Here is a 25188-nt window from a genome sequence, read left to right on the forward strand (position 1 = left end):
TATATGATCACTACATACAAAATAGTAATGGGAATCTACAAAATTGCCAAAGAATTTTTGAAAACTGGAACTTCAAGAACAAGAGGACATAGGTTCAAACTAAAAAAAAAAAAAAAAAAAAAAAAAAAAAAAAAAAAAAAAAAAAAAAAAAATTACCCCAAAAAACATTAGAAAAGATCACTGTTGCAAACAGTGGTAGATGGACCAAGTGAGGCAGTGGTTAAGGCCAAAACCTTCAGTAGTTTCAAAGCATCATATGATAAAAAGTACCGGGAAGATGGAAAACTACGAGTGTAACTCTCATCTTTTAGCTACACTTAGGTAATTACTGGGGTACATTATATGACTTATGTATGTAAATGACCTGGCAAAGTGAATAGGATAATTTATATTCCTGTTAGCAGATGATGAAATGCTGATAAGATGATTTTGAGAGGCTTCAGAAAGATCTGAACTTGCTGCTGCATTGGTTAGAATGATGATAGCTATTCTTCAACACTGTAGTCCAATTGCAAGGATTGGAACAGGGACAAGATCATCTCTGGGACAAAATAGGTTAAAAGGGACACAGCTCTTGTAAACAAGTGTTAGGATTAAGGTATGTTGTAGGATTAAGGGGTTAAAAATATAGTGAATAAATACTCTAATGACTTTATTTACTGTAATTACCTAAGTGTAGTTACAGGATGAGAGCTATGCTTGTGGTGTCCTGTGTAGGGCTTTACATGTTGGGTGTACAGTGTTTCTCCTTATCACTGAAATAAACTACATTTGCAGACAGATTACTCCATTGAGACCAATATTTTTGGACAAAATTACTTATATCACATATTGGTCTTGGCTTTCCCATTTGTATTTCAGGAGCTGTGAAGAAAAATATCCATATTATTTTGACATAAAACGAAAGTGGTGCACATTTCTGGATTTTAATAAAGAAATAAATTAATTTAAAACTTTACTGGAAGCATGGTACTTTTAATAAAGCCTTATTAGTTAACTAATAAAGCTCCACATGTTCAAGAAAACTTTAAAATCAGACCAGTCTTCCAAGAATAAATTTGTTACCGAAACATTTATTAAAATCTTTTCCTGATGCTATGAAACTTAAGTACTACTTAGGTTAGGTAGTACTAACTGAACCATAATGTTTCAAGCGGATACTTTTTCGTTTTATAAGCATTGTAAATAGTAAGTCGTGTAACCAATAACCTGGTGATGTCATGGTCTACGGTAAATAAACGCCATGTAGATCACTCGTTCGTTTCTCTTCCTGCTGAATTATAACACGGGAAAAGAGAAAAATGTGAATGTAATAATAATTACTGGTATTGAACAAGGACTGTCCCTTTCTTTTATTTTTTTTTTCTTCTCCTCCTCAACACAATTTATACTTTAATCTCAATTAGTATTAAGTTTTAGTCTTGGTGTTTTTCCTGCCCGAAACGCTTCGCGTAATAGTGGCTTTAGGCATTGTATGTACTAACTCTATCTATAAATCCAACAACTTTTTGTATCTCACCTTGTATGTATGTACTTTACCTGAATAAATATTTGTATTTGAAAGGCAAAGCTAGGAAGCTAATGCTTAACCATTCAGTCAAATTTAGGGCAGAATATCTAGGCAAGTACTTTCCAATCCAATAAAAAGCAGTTTCTTTGCTTCCTGTAAGCTACGATGCACAACTCTAATGGTTCCCACAGGTTCGGAGCTGGTACGACATGGAACAGGGATGGGAATGCTGTACTCGGATGAGCTTGAGGGCCTGCAGAAGCTCCTCCACTTCCCCGAGGAAGTGGCACTGAAGTTGACAGAGGTAGAATATGAGCTCTATTACAGAGTCCCACCAATTGCTTACATCCGTCACATTACCAGTGACCTGCGGCCTCGATCCAGGGTCCACCAATTCTCTAGCTCAACCACTGCTGCTGTAGCCCATCTCACCAAGAGGTTCAAGGAGGTAAGCACATTGTTACTCTCAAGATAACATGCATGGTCACTACCCCTGAGAGTGCAAAGTTAATTTTTTGGATATGAAATCTGTTAATTTTAATAACTGTTCTTTCAGCTTTGTTTATGCAAATTGCTCACTAATATCATTATCATATATTTTGTTACTACTTTATAAGTTCGCTTATCCGAGTTATATGGGAAGGCCCCTGCCATATAAGGCCGACATGTTGATAAGCAGAATTTTAACTGGGGAAGTAAAAAAGTGAACATTTGTAAGTTTATGTACCACAACCAACATAATATAAATTTCCCCACACTATAATTAGTGTGTGGCTGGCTGGGTGGTCAGCTGGTTGGTTAGCTGGCTGGGTGGTCAGCTGGTTGGTTAGCTGGCTGGCTAGCTGGCTGGCTGGGTGGTCAGCTGGGTGGTCAGCTGGCTGGCTAGCTGGCTGGCTGGTAGGTGGGTGGGGCAAGTGGGTGAACAGATACATGGGCTGGATGAACAGGTGGATAACTAACTAACTGGCTGGCAGGCAGGCATGGGGGAGGTTACCTTGAGGTGCTTCCGGGGCTTAGCATCCCCGCGGCCCGGTTATCGACCAGGCCTCCTGGTTGCTGGACTGATCAACCAGGCTGTTGGACGCGGCTGCTCGCAGCCTGACATATGAGTCACAGCCTGGTTGATCAGGTATCCTTTGGAGGTGCTTATCCAGTTCTCTCTTGAACACTGTGAGGGGATTGCCAGTTATGCCCCTTATGTGTAGTGGAAGCGTGTTGAACAGTCTCGGGCCTCTAATGTTGATAGTTCTCTGTGAGTACCTGTTGCACCTCTGCTCTTCAACGGGGGTATTCTGCACATCCTGCCATGCCTCCTGGTCTCATGTGGTGTTATTTCTGTGTGCAGGTGTGCAGGGAAGAGGCAGTCATGGGGGAGAGGTAGGCAGGCAGGCAGGTGGGTGCAAGTGTGAGGGTTGACACTCTCATAGCTCAAATTTATTGCTTACATAAGTGCTTAAAGATCTACCTTCATTAGGTAATGTCCAAAGTGTATCAAGTTAGATGTCATTGGATTCATTTTCACATGAGTAATCCAAACAAGTAATCAGATGTGACCTGGGTCATCAGGATCTGTTGCAATGGAGTCGCAACAGCCAACAGATCAAGCCTAGAGTACCAGCACCCTGGGGGGGGGGGGGTTACCCAAATGGAGAAAATTGTGCTACAGAGTGTGGTGGTGGGGGGTGGGAGCAAAGCCTCCCCCTCACAATAACCATTTGTCCTGTGACTACAAACCCTCCTTTTCCCCCTCAGAAACAGTGTCCCACTCTATCAGGACTTGGTGAAACTAATCATGGAGGTCTGTAGAATTACCCAGAGATACCCAAAGCCACCACAAGCAACCCAAAGTCTGCTAGCATTACGTCATGAAGATACGGTGGAACCACAGTCACTTGTGAAATTACGAGTGCTAAAGTGGCAAAAGGCCTAACAATAATCACAAAACAAAGAACACAAACACTTGAGGCTGTAGAAATGTTTTTATTAAATTGGATAAACAAGGAGCAGTTATCATGGGTGATAGCGTTTCAGAGGCTATCATTTGTGAAAAAGCAAGGATGTTGCATGAAGATGTGGTAAAGATAACCCCAGGAACGAGTGATGCAGATGTGAAAGAGTTTAAGGTGAGCAGGGGATGGTTTGAGAAATTTAGAAAAGGAACTGGCATTCATAGTGTTGTGAGGCATGGTTAGGGTGCAATTTCAGACAAACCACTGGCTGAAAGATTTGTTCGTGATTTTAAAGATTTTGTAGATAGGGATACATACCACAACAAGTGTTTAATTGTGACGAGACAAGGCTATTCTGGAAAAAATTGCTGAAGAGGACATACATTACCCAAGAGGAGACGTCGTTACTCAGACACAAGCCTATGAAAGATAGGCTAACTCTTGTGCTGTGTGGTAATGCGAGTGGCGATTTGAAAATTAAACCCTTGCTTGTGTATCATTACGAAAATCCAAGGGTTTTCAAAAAATAAAGTGTGCAGAAAAACAAACTGTGTGTGATGTGGAGGGCTAATAGGCATGGGTGACAAGGCAATTTTCTGGGGAAGCCTTGTCAGCTCCCCGGAGCTATCCAGGCTGATATACAGTATACCTATTAGCTTTTTGGCATCGGTCAAAGTGCATGGAGTTCTTGCTTACTGGGGACCATGAGCCAGAACCTGTAGAAACCTATACAGAACCTATAAACCCCCTCCCCCCCCCCCTGTGTGGTTGGGCGCATTCTATGTGCCATTGACCATGTCTGGCACTCAGAAAGGTAGGCACCCCAAAACAAACCCCTTATTCTGGTGAAAATATTGCTACTGTAAGCCAAACGAGGTGATAGAATTCCCCAAATGAAAATTAGCAAATGAGCATGATGTCATCACGTTGCCACGCCGCTGTCTGCACAACACCCCCTTCCCCGGGAGGGGGAAGAGTGGGAGCCCCAGACCCCGCGCCAGCGATCCATCTGGCAATTCTTGGCTGATGTGATACTGGCAGGTCATGTACCTCTGGCTCCTGCTTTGATTTCGGTTTCTGTGCCTTGTGGCATGGTCTGTCTCTACAGGTGGTGTGCGAGCCAGGAGTAATATTTTGCAGTACTCGGGCTGCATGCGCCTATAGTTTCCTACCTTAGGTGCCTAGTAAGTACTGCCCTTGGAGCTTGGGGTCACCTTCCACAAGTCACTTTGGGACCTACCTCTGCTGTGTCTTTTACTACTCAATACTTGGCCACCCTTGACGTCAGCTTTTTTTTTTTTTTTTTGGCCCTTGTTTACCTCTGGGAAGAGGGGGGGGGGTAGTTTCCTCACTGGTAGGGGTGTGGGGTACTGCACAGCTAGTTAGCCCCTATTATAGCAGCTGGCTCTGTTGTTTTGGGGCACTTACCTTTCTGGGTGCCTGTCCCGGTCGATGGCAGATATAAGAATGCTCCAAATCACATGTGCAATTCTATCAGCCATTGCTCCTCGTGCCTCTCTGAAGGGGCCAGGTACTGGCTTGTGGTTTCCAGTAGGCCTTGAACTCCATCCACATCAACTGATGCCAAATTCTAGAGATATACATATCAGCCTGGATAGCTTTGGGGAGCCTTTGGGACTCGCCCAGAAAATGGCGTTTCATTACATTCAACGCTGTTCTTTTTGGAAGTTCACAAATTATTATTGGGGGATGATCCTTACATTTTAACCAAGAGATGAGATATTTTCTTTAAATATTCCTCCGATCCTGCCCATGCCCACCCCACAAAACAAATAAGATTTGCATTTATTGAATAATAATCTAAAAGTTAGCTGACAATTCTCATTATTTCAACACTGCAGGTTTCATCATGGATAACACACGTCATTGTATCCCAGCCAACCCACGAGGACAGGAAGGCAGTGTTGTCTTGCATCTTGCGGGTTGCTCTCTCCTGTTGGAACATGGCGAATTTCAATGGTGCCATGGAGATTATCACTGGCCTCAAGTAAGTGTTAGAGAAGTATTTAGTATGGCAGGTGTGTCATGTAATAAATCAGAAGCCAGAAATTAAACATCTTAATAGTTTGAGTGAATGCTTTTTCAAAGATGGAGGCTCCAGATGGAGTAAAACCTGTACAGGGGATTAGACAAATATACTATACCCTATTTATTTTTACTAAAATTCAAGCATGTACATTCTAGACTTTTGTTGCCCTTTCACTGCTGCTCTTGGTATAGATGTGAAGTGCTTAATAGTAAAGGTGCTATAGATGGGGTTGTTGGGAAGTGTTCAACAAGAACAGATTAAATACTCAAGGAACTGATTGAAGGTCACAAGGTGATGGAGTTTCAGGAGGAACAGAGGGGTTTGATTAACCACTGTACTGCGCATCATGCTTTGAGGCTTTCCACGGTTGGTGCACAATGCTCCTTAGGGATCTCATAGGTATAGCGTATCATTTAAAACTCCAGCGGCTACACGGGGTTCGCATCAGCTTCCTCAGGGCTCTCCTAAACAGATGCCATTTAAAAAAAAATTGTGGGCAACATTCCCAGGTGTGAAGGCCTCAGTATTGAGTGAGCAACCAAGGCTGGCATACGCAGCATGAGCTAACAGCACTGCTGTTCAGCTTTCGACCACAGCATCACATAAAATTTTCCATATATATATGTCTGGTATTATTTATCCATGATAGTATTACAGAAGAGCTTGACTGTGATAAAGACTGTGTACAGTGTTCAGATATCAGTGAATAAATTCTGTTCAAAGATGTTCACAGTGCTAGCCACAGCACACTGCCATTATTTCGTCCATCTAAAATTCTTCAAACGATTTCTCATGTTCCTTTACAAAATAAACATGTGGAAAATTATTCATTTACATGATTTAGTGACCAGAATTCAGATAACGGCATGATTGTGGTGAGAATTAATCATGTTAATTAGTGGTAGGAGGAGTATTGTTGGTGAGAGGGGAGGGAGGAAGGTGGCGTCGGCTGCTTGCTGGTGTGTGGCAACATGTTATTGTTTAGAAATCACTATACCAGCTTAGTGGTTTGCTATGGTGAACATAAATGTAGATTAGGTGTATATAAAATGTGTGTGTATATAGTGTAATAACAGTAAAAACAGTTTGGTTGATTGTAGAATATAATATACATGTCACATATATGAGCCCCATAATTTTGAGCATAGCAATGTTCCACACATTGAACTATAAATTCCACAAATTACACACTTTTGAATAATAATAATACTGTACAGCATAAAACCAGAGAAGAAACAAATGAGAAATATAAAAATAATTGTGAAACATTACATTCGCGGCAACTGCCTCCCCACGGGGTGACAGGGCCTAGTAACCTTGAGTGCTCCATCGCTCAGTGCCCATAATATGCTCAACTTCCCAGCTGCATTGCGGCTAAAGTATGTCACATACAATATTTTTTTCTAGACTGAGCCCCTTTGGCTCTCCGGAGCTGTCCAGGCTGGTATGTATGTCATTAGACTTTGGCATCAGTTGGATGCCCCGAGGCTGCCTCGCTTTGCTGATTGGGATCCAGACTTAGGGGTGTTGGTTGCTTCGGCCTTGGTTCGGTCTGCACCCCCTCGTTCTTTCCCTGCTGTGGTTCTGTCCCCCACCCTTGCTTCTGGCTCTGAAGCGTCTGAGGGCTTCGGAGTCAGGGCAGGGTTTAGAGGTTTCTGAGACTCAGGGGTTGCCCCTTCCGGGGTGGTGATGGAGGCATTTGAGTCTATTCCTCCTGCTGTAGCACTGGGGTCTGACAAGTGGGCTTCTTTTATTCTTGCTTTTCCAGCTGCCCCGGTGTTTTCTTGTGAGGCCGGGGCCTTGGAGGATGACTCGCCTCCTGGAGTCTGACATGGAGGTTCCCGGGGTTGGGGAGGAGCTGACTTGGGGCCTTGGGCCCCGTTGGACCCCGCCTGAGTTTTCCAACTCTCAGTGCGGGGCTTTTCTGTGTCCCTTCGGGTGCGTCAGTTCCATCCTTCCTGTGGGTAATTTTAACCACTTTCTCGCCGTTCTTATCTAGGACATGTATTCTTCTACATGATGTCGAAGTCGTGTTCAAATCGTATCTGGATCCTGCACAAACATTAGTCACAGATGCCATATGAGCCTCCGTGATTTTGTGCTTGATAGTCAAGAATCTCGAAGGTTCGAGACGATCTTGATACTTACAACATTATTGGAACATCTGTTGACTTCCGGTGAGGCTTACCTCCAGTCCTTTATAGGACTCGTTGGTCCTCTTCCATATTACTAATCATCTTTCGATACTATATCTAATTATTTTATAATCACATCTTCTTTCCATACTGTCTCAATGTTACTAATAACCGTTAAATAACACTTTTAGGCACCCCTCCTTGCAAGATGGGTGGTGTGGCTCATACCTCATGCATTCTGTGCATGGGCCATGGGTGTTTTTTTTTTTTGTTTATGGATGGCGTACACATGTGGGAGTTCCACGACCTTATCATGGGTAATACGCTGCTCTAGCTTGTGTTATCTTTCCGGTCATAGCCTAGATACTGGGGGAGTTCTTGATTTTATATATGGGGAAAACGCCTGGTTCTTTTCTCTGCATACGGGTGTGGGGTGGCTCGGAGTGATGCTGCCTCCACCTCTACACTATACCTAATCTTCCCCCTACTGCACACGCAGCTCTGGACATACTCTACTAGCGATGCTCCCAGAATATTACACGGCTAAACTGTGTTGTGACAAGATAGTGCCTAATGCTTTACAGGTGAGATTATATGGTTTGGCAACACTGTCTCAGCCAGGCGCTGGTTCTTGGTTTTTGGATGGGTGTTGGATATTGTTTGTGGTAATTACCTAAGTGTAATTACCTAAGTGTAATTACCTAAGTGTAGTTACAGGATGAGAGCTACGCTCGTGGTGTCCCGTCTTCCCAGCACTCTTTGTCATATAACGCTGTGAAACTACTGATGGTCTTGGCCTCCACCACCTTCTCACCTAACTTGTTCCAACCGTCTACCACTCTGTTTGCGAAAGTGAATTTTCTTATATTTCTTCGGCATCTGTGTTTAGCTAGTTTAAATCTATGACCTCTTGTTCTTAAAGTTCCAGGCCTCAGGAAATCTTCCCTATCGATTTTATCAATTCCTGTTACTATTTTGTATGTAGTGATCATATCACCACTTTTTCTTCTGTCTTCTAGTTTTGGCATATTTAATGCCTCTAACCTCTCCTCGTAGCTCTTGCCCTTCAGTTCTGGGAGCCACTTAGTAGCATGTCTTTGCATCTTTTCCAGTTTGTTGATGAGCTTCTTAAGATATTGGCACCACACAACTGCTGCATATTCTAGCTTTGGCCTAACAAAAGTCGTGAACAATTTCTTTAGTATATCGCCATCCATGTATTTAAAAGCAATTCTGAAGTTAGAAAGCGTGGCATAGGCTCCTTGCACAATATTCTTTGTGGTCCTCAGGTGATAGTTTTCTATCTAGAACCACCCCTAGATCTCTTTCTTTATCAGAATTCTTTAAAGATTTCTCACATAATATATAGGTTGTGTGAGGTCTATGTTCTCCTATTCCACATTCCATAACATGGCATTTATTAACATTAAATTCCATTTGCCAAATGGTGCTCCATATACTTATTTTGTCCAGGTCATCTTGAAGGGCATGACAATCATCTAAGTTTCTTATCCTTCCTATTATCTTAGCATCATCAGCCAACATGTTCATATAATTCTGTATATCAACTGGTAGATCATTTATGTAGACAATAAAAATCACTGGTGCAAGAACTGAACCCTGTGGTACTCCACTTGACATTTCTCCAGTCCGATACATTGCCTCTGATCACTGCCCTCATTTTTCTATCAGTCTGAAAATTTTTCATCCATGTTAGAAGCTTACCTGTCACCCCTCCAATATTTTCCAGTTTCCAGAACAACCTCTTATGTGGAACTGTTGAAAGCCTTTTTTAGGTCCAGATAGATGCAGTGAACCCAACCATCTCTTTCCTGTAATATATCTGTTGCACGATCATAGAAACCAAGTAAATTCGATACACAGGATCTTCCAGATCGAAAACCATACTGTCTGTCTGATATTATATCATTTCTCTCCAGGTGTCCTACCCATTTAGTTTTAATTATTTTTTTCCAATATTTTGATTATTACACTTGTCAATGATACCGGTCTATAATTAAGGGGGTCTTCCCTGCTTCCACTTTTGTAGAGTGGAACCATGTTAGCTTTTTTCCACACATCAGCTACAACTCCTGTAAACAGGGATGCCTGAAAAATCAGTTGAAGTGGTATGCTGAGCTCAGGTGCACATTCTCTCAGAACCCATGGTGAAACTCCATCTGGACTAACTGGTTTGTTCTTATTTAGCTCCTTGAGCAGTTTTTCCACTTCGTCTCTAGACACCTCTATGTGCTCTATGTTGTTCTCTGGAATTCTTATTGTATCTGGTTCCCTGAAGATTTCATTTTGTACAAACACACTTGGGAGCTTTGCGTTTAATGTTTCACACATTTCCTTTTAATTTTCTTTGAATCTATTTCCCATTTTCAACCTCTGAATATTATCCTTTACCTGCAATTTGTTGTTTATGAATTTATAGAATAGACCTGGTTCTGTTTTACATTTATCTGCAATATCTTTTTCAAAATTTCTTTCTGCCTCTCTCCTTACTGCCATGTAGTTGTTTCTTGCATCTTTGTATTGCTGGTATGTTTGGGGGTTTGGCCTCTTCATGTATTGATTCCATTTTTGTGTCTTTTGGTCTCTGGCCCTCTTGCAATTTCTGTTGAACCAATCCTATTTCCTAGTTCTGCATCTCTGTTTTGGTATAAATTTTTTTGTGCCTTTATCACATATTTCACAAAACTTGACATACATCTCATTCACTTCCTTGCCTAGCAATAAGTCTGTCCAATTATACTCACTAAAACTTTTTCTAAGGTTGCCATAATGTCCTCTCCTAAAGTCGGGTTTTTCAATTGCATCAACCTTCATATTTTCTTCCAGATTATAACGCATTGCATACTTTATTCCCAAAAAGACATGGTCACTTTTACCCAAGGGAGGAAGGTACTGAATGTCAAATATTTCTTCCTCCTACCTGGTAAATATCAAATCTAGCATGGAGGGAACGTCCCCTACCCTCATCCTCGTAGCTTGTTTAACATGTTGATACAAACATGTTTCCAGGATGAGGTCTACAAATTTACAGGTCCAAAAATCTTCTGTTTTAGCTTCATATGCTTCCCAGTCTATGGATTTCAAGTTGAATTCGCCGACTATCAACAGTCGTGAACTATCGTTATCCGCTCTCGCTATGATATCTCTCATTATTGTTATAAGACCTTGTTTACTATCTAGCTCCTCCATTGACCATGTGCTGCTTGGTGGTGGACTATGTGCATTTATGATCATTAGTTTATCATCCTCATGGCAGATCTCTAGTGCTATTATGTCAACTTCTTGTTTACATATACAATAAATTTGTTCTATGTATTTCCAATGTGGTTTTATTTGTTGTTTTATTGTATATGATGCATATTTGTGTCCTTTACAATGTGTGTACAGTAGAACGTTCATAATGTTTCATAGCACTGTGATACATGTGCCAGTAATGTGTCCACAATGTATGTCACAATATTATTTGTTAAAAATTCACTAAAATTACAATATGTACAGTTTCACTCACTATTTACACAGTAACACACTGTATTTCACACTCAGTACTTCAGAAGTGAGTAATAATCAACGAAGTAGTCCATAGTACACAGTGCGACTTCGCTCGTGTTGCACCAGGTGCAAATAGATTTTTGCTTCCTGTTTCTTCATTCTGTGTGCTTGCAAATAATTCACTTACATACACCCTTGGCTTTAGTACTTGTAGGTGGTATGTAGCAAGCTTGTAAAGCATAAGGTAATCTTGAAAAGATTATAGGAAAAGATCAATTTGTAAGGTAGTCTTGAAAAGATCGCTTTGTAAGGTCCCACACTGGAAGAGATTGTCATTCTCGAAGAGTGTCAGTCAATCTGAAAGAGATTCGGGCATTCTGGAAGAGATTTGGCTATTGAAAATATCTGTGGAAAACACCACAATAGAAGCCACTAACACTGTTCATCTATGCTACTTATATCGGATGCATTATCACTGAACCCAGAAAACGATTCATCTATGTATCATCTATATAAATTGGAAATGGCATATGTGGGCAAGGGTGGCGCTTAGAGCTACAACTGGATACGCACACTGTATCATCTTAATAGGTGCTGTATCACTTGCATCCGACCTTTGTGTTAGGTCCTTATTGCGCCTAGCTTCATCAATATCATGACCCTTATGTTCTTCAAGCAATCTTTCAACACCATGTCGGACAGGTGTTTGGGAGCCAAAGGCGCGTGCACCACCCATGGTTGCCCACTCGGTACTAACCCAGCCAGCAGCCCTACGACATTCTGGTAATTTTTTCCAAGATGGCTGCCTCTCACTGGAGGTCCCACCCTGGAGGTCCCAAGCATCCATTTCGTACCCAACCTACCGCGAGCGCGTTTCGACCGTGTACAAAAAAAATATAAAATACTTTTGCCGGTTTGCGCAGTAATCGGCGAACAGCATTTGTCGTTTGGCACAGTGCAGTGGTTAATGTGTTAAGATATGGGGGCACCATGCAACTGTTGCATATTCCAGCTTTGGTCTAACAAAAGTCGTGAACAATTTGTCTAGTACTGTATTTCACCATCCATGTACAGTATTTAAAAGCAATTCTAAAGTTAGAAAGTGTAGCATAGGCTCCTTGCACAATGTTTATGTGGTCCTCAGGTGATAGTTTTCTATCTAAAACCACCCCTAGATATTTCTTTATCAGAATTCTTTAAAGATTTCTCACAAAATTTATAGGTTGTGTGGGGTGTATGTTCTATTCCACATTCCATAACATGGCATTTATTCACATTAAATTCAATTTGTCAAGTGGTGCTCCAAACTTATTTTGTCCAGGACTTCTTGAAGGGCATGACAATCATTTAAGTTTCTTATCTTTCATATTATCTTAGCATGATCAGCAAACATGTTCATATTATTGTTTTCCATCTGGTAGATCATTTATGTAGACAATGAACATTACCAGTGCAAAAACTGAGACCTGTGGTACTCCAATCGTGATATTTCTCCAGTTCTACACATTGCCTCGAATTACTGCCCTCATTTTTCTGTCAATGTTTTTCATCCATGTTAGTAGCCTACCTGTCACCCCTCCCAGTTTCCAGACCAACCTCTTGTGGGGAACTCTGTCAAGTCTCTTTTAGGTCCAGATAGGTGCAGTCAACCCAACCATCTCTCTTCTGTAAAATCTCTGACTCGATCATAGAAACTGAGTAAATTTGTTACACAGGATCTTCCTGATCGAAAACCATACTGACGGTTTGTTACTATATCATTTTTTCTCCAGGTTTTCTACCCATTTAGTTTTAATTAATTTTTCCAATATTTTGACTACTGTATTACACTTGTCAATGATAAACATCTATAATTGAGGGGGTCTTCCCTACTGCCACTTTTGTAGATTGGAACTATGTTAGCCTTTTTCCACACATCGGCTACAACTGCTGTACACAGGGATGCCTGGAAAATCCGTTGAAGTGGAATACTGAGCTCAGGTGCACATTCTCACAGAACCCATGGTGAAACTTGATCTGGGCCAATTGCTTTGTTTTAACATAGCTCCTTGAGCATTTTTTTCACTTCGTCTCTAGACATCTCTGTGCTCTATGTTGTTCTCTGGAATTCTTATTGTGTCTGGTTCTCTGAAGATTTCATTTTGTACAAACACACTTTGGAATTTTTTGTTCAATGTTTCACACATTTCCTTTTCATTTTCCGTGAATCTGTTTCCCATTTTTAACCTCTGTACAGTGTAAGATCTGCTTATAAAGGGAGGATTGAAACTATTTTTCATATTAAGTTTATTGCAATTAATATTTTACAAATAAAAGATTAGCATTGGCTGATTATCAATATAGTGGTGGTGATTGGGCAAAGGTTACAGTACAGTAATAAACTATTTTAAAATCATAAGACTGAATAAGTTACCTTTTGAAGGGAAGTTTTTAATTTAAATTTAATCTGCAGATCAGTAAAGCTGAAGCCATTCTGGTTGAGCTTGGAAAATGAACATCTTCCAGTCTTGGACTTCCTGACTGGGGTACTCCTTGGGGAGAGTCGTACCGAGTATGAGGCTGCCTTAGACCGTGCACTGATGCTGCCCGAATGTCGTGTCATCCCTTTCTTTGGTTGCTTTCTCAGGGACCTCACCAAGATCCTGCAGTCAACTTCTTCATTGGTTGTGTTAGCTGAAGATGGTCAAGAGGTTGAGGTGAGTTAATGCTATTTCAGTGTTGTATGCAGTATGAGGTCCCTTGTAATGAACAAGAGTAGAGGCTTTAACATGTTAACCATTAGCATGCCAAATATACCCACAAGCATGATTTAGTTTATAGGATTATGCTGCATAGGTATTTTTATTTTTGATGGACTAATTGCAGAATTTGTTTAATCATAATCTTTATTCACAAGAATGTGTGTACAAAGAGCATAAGAGTAATGTAAAATTATAGGGACAGGGGTTACACATCTAACAAAGCCACCATTACGCAAAGCATTTCAGCCAGAAAATAAAATGGACAACAAATTTAATTAAATGTATTAGGGGGGTAAAGTGCTTAATACTAAACAAGTAAATTAACAAAATGAGAACATTCTTGGAAAATAACAAATGAATGTAAAAACATAATACATAAGGATGACAGGCATAGACTATAATGATTTGGAGTCAGTAGATGTAGCGATAGTACAGTAGTGTATTAACTTTAATAACAGGATGGAAATACAAGGTGTAGTTTACAAAAGCAACTGGACTCTCATGTAACATTTTCTTTGGAATGTAACAAAACAAAGTAAAATACAGTACAGTACTAATTTAAGGCATACGGGTCCAATACTAAAAAAAACGAGGAATATAAAGGACATGAATAAACACTAACAAAGAAATGCAAGAAATTAAATGACAATATATGTAGAAAGTACATAATGCTTAATCAAAAAAAATAAGAGTAACGCAGTAACTTATTAAAAGGGAAAATGTGAGTGAAACTAGTTACATGGTATTAATTATAAGATAATAATTACATATTAAATAAATGTTACTCTCTTTTTAAACTGATTGGGAGACGTATAACTTTTGATTACATTTGAGAGATCATTCCATAATTTGAGACCCTTAATTTGCATTGCATTTCTGCTTTGGTTGGTCTCACTCTAGCAATATCTAAGAGAGATTTGTTTCTCATGTGATGACTGTGAGTTCTATTACAACGTTCTAGGAAGTGCTTAAGGTCATGATTGGCATTACAATTCAGAGTTTTATGATATAGAGAACACTTGAGTGTATGTGCAGAGACTCGATTTTTAACGTGTTCAAGGATTTCATAATGGAGGAGGATGGTGTCTGGGACTGGAATTAATGATTGTTCTAATTGCTGATTTTTGTTCAGTAATTGTCAGAGGTAATTAAGGGTGGTGGATCCACAGGCTCAGACACCATAGGTGAGAAATGAATAAATGAATGAATAATACAGAGTAACTAGGGCAGGGCGAGGAACACAGCATCTAACTTTGGAGAGAATGCCTACTGTTTTAGAAACCTTTTTAGTAATATCTTGTATATGGAAATTTAGTTTATTGTGAAATTCCCCGTGCGCATGAATTAAAGTGTTCCCAAAAAATTCTTTTTTCTTTGTAAAATGATAAATTCTCTTCCCTGAACATGTCTATGTAAAAATAAATACCAAATTCCACTTACTTTGGCTGTGGGGACGTGGACAAGGTGCGCTGTGACGTCATCAGGGCCTGGTCGCCCATGTGTGACTCACCCAGACACAGTCGCGCGGGCCATTCAAGCACCGGGTGTTGCCACAAATATATTTTCAATTATTTGTTCTATGTATTTTCAATGCGGTTTTTATTTTTTTTTTTTTTTGTATATGATGCATATTTGTGTCCTTTACAATACGTATACAGTAGAACGTTCATAATGTTCCATGGAACTGTGATACATGTGTCAGTAATGTGTCCACAATAAATGTTTATTGTCACAATATTACTTGTTAAAAATTCACTAAAATTACAATATGTACAGTTTCACATACTATTTACACAGTAACACACTGTATTACACACTCAGTACTTTGGAAGTGAGTAATAGTCAACGAAGTAGTCCATTAGTCTATAGTACACAGTGCAACTTCGTTCGCGTTGCACCAGGTACAGATAGATTTTTGCTTCCTGTTTCTTTGTTCTGAGTACTTGCAAATAATGCAGTCATGTGCACCCTTGGCATTAGTATCTGTAGGTGGTATGTAGCCATGCTTGTAAAACATGAGATAGTCTTGAAAAGATTACAGGAAAAGATCAATTTGTTAGGTAGTCGTGAAAAGATCGCTTTGTAAGGTCCCACACAGGAAGAGATTCAGCCAGCCTCAAAGAGTGTCCATCAGTCAAGAAGAGATTCAGCTATTCTTGAAAATATCCATGGAAAACACTCCCATGGAAGCCGCTAACACTGTTCATCTATGCTATTTGTATCTGATGCATCATCACTGAACGCAGAAAACGATTCGTCTATGTATCATCTAAATAGAGGCGCATGCGCCACCCATGGTTGCTCACTCAGTACTGACCCCAGCCAGCAGCCCTAGGGCATTCTGGGAATTTTTTCCAAGATGGCTGCCTCTTGCTGAAGGTCCTAAGAGTCTATTTTGTACACAACCAACCTCTCGCACATTTAGAATGGGTACGAAAAAATCAGTGTTTTTTCTCGGTTGGAGCAGTTTCCCACCGACCAAGAATACTCGGTTGGCGCAGTTAAGTGGTTAATGTGAACACCAAGGAACTTCCCATCTACTCTGATCGCAATTTGGGTATTGTTAATTCTTAGATTAATTTGATTGTTACTAAACAAAATGTAAAATGTCTAGTCGATATTAAAGGTAAGTTTGTTAGCAGTCAACCACAAATGAACTTGAGTTCAGGATTCAACATGTCATTTAGAGTAAGTGGGTTAGCATGTGAGAAAATTAAGGTTATTTATTTTATTTATTTATTTTATTTATTTATATATATATGCAAGAAGGTACATTGGGATTGTGAGGATACATAGCATAGTAATTACGTTCTTGTAAAGCCACTAGTATGTGCAGCATTTCGGGCAGGTCCTTAATCCAAGAAAATTTTAGGTAGGTAAATACTAGCAAAATTTATAAAAATAACAGGTACATAGCAAGAAAAAAATAAAAGATGAGAGAAATTTGTAGATATATTAAAGCACATAGGTAGCTCAGATTGATTGCAATGACAGCTTGAATGGTAGTTGACAAAAATTGGTAGGCACAATACAGCATATGGCTAGCACATAAAAGAAGACAGCAATGAACACAATGATAAAGTTGTTTGGATTAAGTACATAAAGATTGGGAGATTGGGTAACACTAGATACAGAGCAAATTTAAAGCTCAGTGTAGGAAACTACGAAGATGAAATTAAGTACTTTTTGTTTTTGTTTTTGAATGAGGCAAAAGTTTGACAGCTTTTCAATTCACTCGGTAGTGAGTTCCATAGACAAGGTCCCTTAATTTGCATAGTGTGTTTACACAGATTAAGTTTGACCCTGGGGATATCAAAGAGATATTTATTTCCGGTGTGGTGATAATGGGTCCTATTACATCTGTCCAGGGAGAGTTTCAGAGCATGGTTTGCATTTAAGAACAGGGTTTTGTAAATGTAGTTAACACAAGAGAATGTGAGAGGGAGTTAATATTTAGCATGTTAAGAGATTTAAACAAGGGAGCTGAGTGTTGTCTGAAAGCAGAGTTTGTTATTATTCTGATAGCAGATTTTTGCTGGGTGATGAAGGGCTTGAGGCGGTTTGCAGTGGTTGACCCCCATGCACAGATACCATAATTAAGATTGGGATAGATTAGTGCATAATATAGTGAGGGGAGAGCAGAGTTAGGAACATATCTGATTTTGGAGAGTATACCAACTGTTTTAGAGACTTTCTTAGTTATGTGTTGAATGTGGGTGCTGAAGTTGAATCTCTTGTCTAGGAATAGGCCAAGAAACTTTCCATCATTTTTATTACTGATATTAATGTCTATCTGTAGCATCCTGGGGATACCAGACATGACAGCTTCCATCCAAGGTTAACAGAAATATGGCTTCTGCAAACGATGATTCAGCTACATTCGGACTGTTCCCCAGTGGTTCATTGCCTGAACCACAGGGGTTTGTCCTTGGCTCTTTGGGGCTGGTCGCTTCAAATGACTCGTCTGCTGAGTTCTCGGTGTTTGGCTCTCTTAGCAGTTCACATTCGGGGGGTTCCAACATCCTGGCGGATGACCTGTCATGATTCATTCCCCTATCCACGGAATGGACGGTTGATGCCAACTCGTTCAGTTGACTCTGCTGGACATTCGAGTCTCCGGAGGTGGATGTTTTTGTGTTGGTGGTGTCGAGGCATCTTCTGGTATATGTGGCACCCTTCCCCGACTGCGAGGCCGTCGGGATCGACACCTTCAAGCAGTACTGGGCGAGGTGGGGATACCTGTAACTTCACCCCTTGGTTCAGCTGTTGCTCCAGGTCCTGGCTCGCTTAGAGACTTACCAGGGGAGAGTTGTTGTTCTGGCTCCTTGGTGGTCGGCCCAGCTTTAGTATCGGGGTTCTGCTTGCTCGGTGTTCGAACCTTAGGGTCTTCTCGTGGCTCCGCCTCTTTCAATGGATCGGTCCGGCCTGGTACGTTGCTGGTTCACTCGTCTCCTCGAGTCTTCGCGTCTGGTCTTTTTGACTTGTCTATCATCATTTATATGGTGCACAGGTGGCTTAATTGATGGTTTCCCACCTGTGTGTTTTGTCTCGGAGGCAGTATGAAGTTTCCTGGTTGTCCTTCCGTTATTTCCTATCTCTGCGTAGGTGTACTTTGGTCTCTGATAGGGTGTTCTTGTCCTTCCTTTCGTGGTTGTTTCAGGACCGTCATCTCATGCCAAATACTGTCGCCTTGTATCGTGCGGCGCTGGCGAAGCTGCTGCAGCTTGCGTTCAGTATTGATGTTGCTTCTGCTCCATTCCATAAGCTGTCCGAGAGTTGTTTCACCTCCACCCTGCTCACATGCCGCCTGAGCCATCCTGGTCGTTGGACCGGGTGAGCTCTTTTCTTTCTTCTCCTCAGGTTGTAGTGGCCCCTTTGGTTCAGGATTGTTTTTCTAAGGCTATTTCCTGTTGGCATTGGCCTCTGGGGAGTCGGGTTGGGGAACTTCATGCTATCCTCTGGCGCAGGGGTTTCTGCTCTTTTGGTCCTGGTGGTAAGTTTGTTTGTTTGCAGCTGTCTCCTTCTTTTCTGGTGAAGAATGAGTTTGCTGCTTTCCAACAATCCAAGGACGGGTCCTTGGGTTGTTGATGCTTGGTTGGTCAGACAAGGGGTACATCATGTGTTGTGACTGGTTGCAGCTTCCTGCGCTTTGGGTTGACCCGGTTTCCCTTCTTCCCTGTTCCAGGGTGCGGGTCTTCCCGGATTATCAGGTCTAGCCAGCCTGTGGTCTATCCTCGTGCCCATGATGTTCTTAAATTTGCTGCTTTGGCTGCTGTCTTTGGTAACGTGTCTTTGGGTTGACATTCGGGCATGGGGTTTTTGGAGGTCAAACAGGGTCCTGGCCACTTGCTACCTTGTTAATGTTCCAGGGTCTCATAGGGCCTGTGTCGCTTTGAGTCTGTGGTTGCAGCCAGTTGTCTCAACTTTGTGTTGAGGACGAGTAATACTTTCATATCAGCCTGGATAGCTCTGGGGAGCCTTCGGGTCTCGCCCAGAAAATGGCATTTCATTACATTCAATGCTATTTTTTTTATTAGGCCTACAGTTGTAAATGGCATTATAATCAGCTTTGTAAAGTTGGGTATGGTCTTTACTTAGCCAGGTTTCTGTTAAAATAATGAACCATAATTTAGTACCTAGTGCTGTGAGTAGTGCATTTATATCCTTAAAAATGTTTACCAAGTGATCTGACATTTTGGTTGAAAACCTAATAGGCAGGTGTTATTTTGGAGTTTATTTTTTGCAAGGTTTGCCGTGTAATACCTGCAGGAGTGATCATCAATATGCTGGTTATTGTCAATTTGTGACAGCAGATTTAGTTGAGGATCAATGTCAGCTTGCATGTAGATGCTATGGAGTAAAGATACAATAAGGTAAGCAATAACAGAACAGTAAAATACTAAATATGCTGTGAATATCATTTAATTATAGCTAAAAAGAAAAAATAATGCAAATACATATATAATAGAAACACACAGAATATCAGTCTCCGTGGTATAGTGGTAAGACACTCGCCTGGCGTTCTGCGAGCGCTATGTCATGGGTTCATATCCTGGCCGGGGAGGATTTACTGGGCCCAAATCCTTAACTGTAGCCTCTGTTTAACTCATCAGTAAAATGGGTACTTGGTTGTAAAAATGATTCTTCGCGGCGGGGATCGTATTCCAGGGACCTGCCCTAAACGCTACGCGTACTAGAGGCTGTACAAGAATTTAACCCCTCTTGTATATATCTAAAAAAAAAAAAAAAAAAAAAAAAAATTAATCAGTGTACTGTGACAGTAATAGCAAATAACAGTACAGTAAGTGACACAGGAAGAAATGAACAATATAAAATGGTGGGATAAACAAGATTTTTTTTTTTTTTTTTAGGTTATTACCTTTTTATTTATTTATATAGAAGAAGGTACACTGGGTTTGTGAGGATACATAGCATGGTGTTAACATTCTTGTAAAGCCACTAGTACGTGCAGCATTTTGGGCAGGTCTTTAAGATAAAAACAAAAACCAAAAAATGTCAAATTTAAAAACCTTTTGAAAGGAAAGGCAGAGCTGAAGTACACTTTGGTTGTTAGATGAAACTATAAGTTCCATTCACTATTTGCTATTATGTTTTGGGCTAATGTGTGGGCTTGGGTTTAGGTGGTGTAATTTGATCCTGGCAGTTCACTACCTGGTCAATGTCTCTGGTTACTGTCATCTTGTGTTGCCCTTATTAGGAGTTCTCATCCTGGTCTCTCCTCTTCGGCGGTTTGATCTTTGCTTTCTTTCTCCTCCTCTGGTAAGTCTCAGTTTTCCTATTCTCTGTAGTTGGTTTGCTACAGGAGGGCCGCAGTTCGGCCCCACCAGAAAACCAGTGTTGAATGTAATGAGGCTCTTCTTTCTGACTGGGCTTCGGTGATGCCCTGGCCCCTTGGCCGGTCAGCCGAGCGGACAGCACACTGGACTTGTGATCCTGTGGTCCCGGGTTCGATCCCAGGCACCGGCGAGAAACAATGGGCAGAGTTTCTTTCACCTTATGTCCCTCTTACCTAGCAGTAAAATAGGTATCTGGGTGTTAGTCAGCTGTCACGGGCTGCTTCCTGGGGGTGGAGGCCTGGTTGAGGACCAGGCCGCGGGGGACACTAAAGTCCCGAAATCATCTCAAGATAACAGATATTCCCTCCTACCAGGTGTGTCGGTTTTTATTTAGGCTCTTGTCTGAGGATAGTAGAGACTGGGAGCCGGCAGCTCATGGTGGTACTTCTGCCTTGTAGTGGCCAGGTGTAACTAGGAAGGTTTGACCTAATCACTTTGTTGATTGTTTGTGGAGTTGTTAACTTTTTCATTTCCTTATTCTCAGTAAACCTTGCAGCTGTGTTTTGCTTTGCTTACTTTGTGGATGTTTCTTTGGCGTTGGTGATATTTAAATCACATACACATTTAGTAGGGGTGGGGGGAGGAAACAAGTTCTGTCTCTAATCTATTAGAACTCCTTGGGCTAATGTGACTCGTGTGTACTCGCCTATTTGTATTCACTCATTTGTGCTTGCGGGGGTTGAGCTTTGTCTCTTTGGTCCCGCCTCTCAACTGTCAATTAACTGGTGTACAGATTCCTGAGCCTATTGAGCTCCATCATATCTACATTTGAAACTGTGTATGGAGTCAGCCTCCACCACATCCCTTCCTAATGCATTCCATTTACTAACTACTGACACTGAAAAAATTCTTTCTAATGTCTCTGTGGCTCATTTGGGTACTAAGTTTCCATCTGTGTTCCCTTGTTCGTGTTCCACCCGTGCTGAAGAGTTTGTCTTTGTTCACCCTGTCAATTCCCCTGAGAATCTTGTAGGTGGTTATTATGTCTCCCCTTTCTTATATTTCTTATGTGTGGAGCTACCTCAGTGTGGCTAACTACTGGGACCTACAGAGGTCCAACCAGAAAGATGTTTCATTACATTCAGCACTGAACTTTTAAAATACAGTAAATAATTTTTTGGAATATACTGGAATATACTGGTGTTGTATTAGGTATTAATAAAATGTTTGATGTCAAGGAATTTTAATTTTTTTATGCAGTATTTTGCATTGTATAAAAGTAAATTACTTTTTGGGCCACTCCCTCAATAAATTCCCACAATTTGCATACTGACAATTACTAGATAAACTTGAAACAGCGGGCACCTGACAGATTCTCTTCTCACCAAGAACAAGTGCTCGTGCAAATCCCCCTTGGCCCTTCTTCAGGGGCAGGGAACATATGGGATTAAAGATCGACTCAGTATTGAGGTGAACTATCCACAAAAAACATCAAAAGGAGGCCACAAAACTGAATTATCCTCTGAGAAATGTTTTGACGGGTGCTGAACTATTAAATCAAAACTCAGACTACAAGTTAACAAGGGCATCAACTGACTTTTTTCCTCTGCCACCAGGTGGCGGCCCGGCCCACTTCGGGTATGGGTGAGGAGACAAACCCAACTCTCCCACATGATGTCCATAATGTAACGCCTCTATGGTGACCTGCGGGGACCAAACATCAGATAAGTGTTCAGTATTCCTTTGGACTTGCTTGTTGGTCCAAGCATTGTGGCTCATGCTTAAATGTTTGATGAGCATGTAAATTGTTCACATTGCATGTCTCTTGCTGCCATGTCTACTATAAAGATTTGGAATGGAATCAATGGTAGAATGCTGAAGTGTATAAAAATGGTTAAAACACAATGCAAATGGTTATCCTAACTGGGAAAATACCAGACTGGAAACATTTTGATAGCAAAGTACTGCAAAATTTCATTTTAGGGCCAACCCAATTTTTATTATACAACAATGACACAAGCTGGATGACAATACTGTATTACAAACCACATCTTAAAACCTGCAGATGATAAAAAGATCTAGAGGAAAGCAGAAGGTAAGAAAGGTATTGTGACCTTGCAAAAGATCTAAACAAATTCCTCAAATATTCCCTGCAATGCAATGCCTTCCATCAAGGACATTACGTCACAGCTACCATATTATTAGCCTAACCTTTGCAGCAAATTGAAACAAGATTTTGAAGCATTGGTCCACCATTCTGACAGCTGCTCAAGATGGTACTGCATGAAAGATTGCAAGGAAATTATAAGTACATGAAATAAATGGTAGAGTACTAGAATGGAAAAATAATGGTTATAGCAAAGAAAGCAAAGAGGTCATCCTAAACAGAAATGAAGGTGACTGGAGAAATAGGGTGTGTGGGGTATTGCAAGGTTCTATATTGGGGCCAACCCTTTGTCATATGCATCAATGACAGATGAGAGTACAGTATTACAAATCCCACTATCAAATTTGCAGATGGATGCACTTAAGATTTACAGTAAAGTAGGAAGTGAAAATGATATCGAGACCTTACAAAGAGGGGGTTACATGCACTCCACAAATGGTCGAAAGACTGGCAAATGCCTTTTAATATAGAAAGATGCAAGACCATGCATGTAGGACATAACAATGTACATCACAACTAAGAAATAAGTGATTTCCAGTTTTACACAAAATAAAAAAGAAACAAGATCAACCTTGCAGCAGATTGATGAAGAAAAAAAACAAGGCATCAGAATCTACCAATCACTGAAAGTTGCACAACAAGTGTAAGTTGCAGTAAAATAATAATAACCCGAGGAAACCCGAAGAATAGTCAAGCGAACATTTGACTTCAGTGAAAAGAAGGTAGTTACTTAACTAAATCTAGGTATAAATCACTTTAAACCCTTAGATAGCGGTTAATGTCTTTCGTTGATTCATGGGGTAATACGGTTATCATCTTACGACGATGTAAACAATTATTTTCTGGGTTTTGCATGTATTGCACCTTTTCCAGTTTATGTGCTTGAAATTTGGGTACCATATATATGCTGCATATTCCAATTTTGGTCTCACAAAATTCATGAACAGTTTCTTTAGTATTTCACCATCAATATAATTAAAATCAAGTCTGAAGTTTGAAAGCGACGCATACATTCCTCTCACAATGTTTGCTCTTTGTGTTCCTGTTATGACAGCTTACTATCCAAAACCACCTTGAGGTAAAATAAACACTCTTCCAAATTTGTGGCTTTATTGAATAAACAATTAAAGTACTGTTACATCCTGCAAGAAGAAAAAGTCATATAATAAACAACACACACACACATTTAGTCTAAGTACTGTCCATTCACTATAACAAGAAGCAAACAGCATATGACTAAAGCTAAGGCAACAGAAATTAGGGAAGCACACCTCCACGGACCTGTACTCATTCATGACACAGCCGATCTGCCGGCCACCAAACAATAACAATCAAGCGAACATCCATCCGGCACAACTACAGCTCTACTCCAATACGATACACACTTTTACTACACCCCCCCCCCCCCCAAGGTTCTCTTCTTTATTAGTTCTGTAATTCTTTTTCACATAATTTGTAAGGTATGTGTGGTCTATTTTCTCTGATTCCACATTCTAAAACATGGCATTTATTCATATTGAATTCCATTTGTGTCTCTTGTTTCCTGGGGCTTGGGCTGATATGAACTTTAGATTTGACACTGATTTCGTCTTCTGTTGGGAAGAGTCTGAGACGATAAGTCCCCAGCCTATATTCACCATCACATTCAGGCCATTGTAATAGGTTGTGTATTTTATGGAGAAAAAAAAAAAATGGAAAAGAAAGGGAATATAGCATAGACAATGAAACACAACAGCCAAGCACTTGTTTTCAAGTGTTTTCAAATAAAAAAAGTTGTGATTTGTGGTCCTTTGATATTAAAAATGTTGCTAGTTTCATAATTTATTTATTTATTTATATTTATTTATTTATTTATTTATAATGTTTCATTTTGTTTGCAGTTTATTTCCGACTACTGTGGAGAAGACAGTTTCTTCACTCGGATAGGGCCCGGTGGACTGATCAACATGAACAAAGTTTACGAGGCTCAGGTAGTAGTGGGGAGAATTGCAACGTTTCATCAGCATTATGTTGCTCGTTCAAATCACCTGGCACAAGCTATGCTAAAGGACTCTTTCAGGTAATCAGAAAAGTGTGTTTTAATATAACTGCAAGCCCATAAAGTATATTATATAAGGGAGTGTATAAGGGAGTCTGTTGGCCGAGCGGACAGCACGCTGGACTTGTGATCCTGTGGTCCTGGGTTCGATCCCAGGCGCCGGCGAGAAACAATGGGCAGAGTTTCTTTCACCCTATGCCCTTGTTACCTAGCAGTAAAATAGGTACCTGGGTGTTAGTCAGCTGTCACGGGCTGCTTCCTGGGGGTGGAGGCCTGGTTGAGGACCGGGCC

General features: G+C 40.6%; 1 protein-coding gene across 1 annotated transcript in view; it reads left to right on the forward strand.

The window, feature by feature from the left end:
* LOC123770570 (uncharacterized) overlaps positions 1–25188 on the forward strand; it is a 564737-nt gene that overhangs the window by 412829 nt on the left and 126720 nt on the right. Inside the window, 4 exon segments of the mRNA XM_069301599.1 lie at positions 1702–1958; positions 5322–5467; positions 13607–13850; positions 24740–24918. Coding sequence (XP_069157700.1) covers positions 1702–1958; positions 5322–5467; positions 13607–13850; positions 24740–24918 — 826 coding nt within the window.

Source organism: Procambarus clarkii, chromosome 46, assembly GCF_040958095.1.
Source record: "Procambarus clarkii isolate CNS0578487 chromosome 46, FALCON_Pclarkii_2.0, whole genome shotgun sequence".
Classification (NCBI taxonomy): Eukaryota; Metazoa; Arthropoda; class Malacostraca; order Decapoda; family Cambaridae; genus Procambarus; species Procambarus clarkii.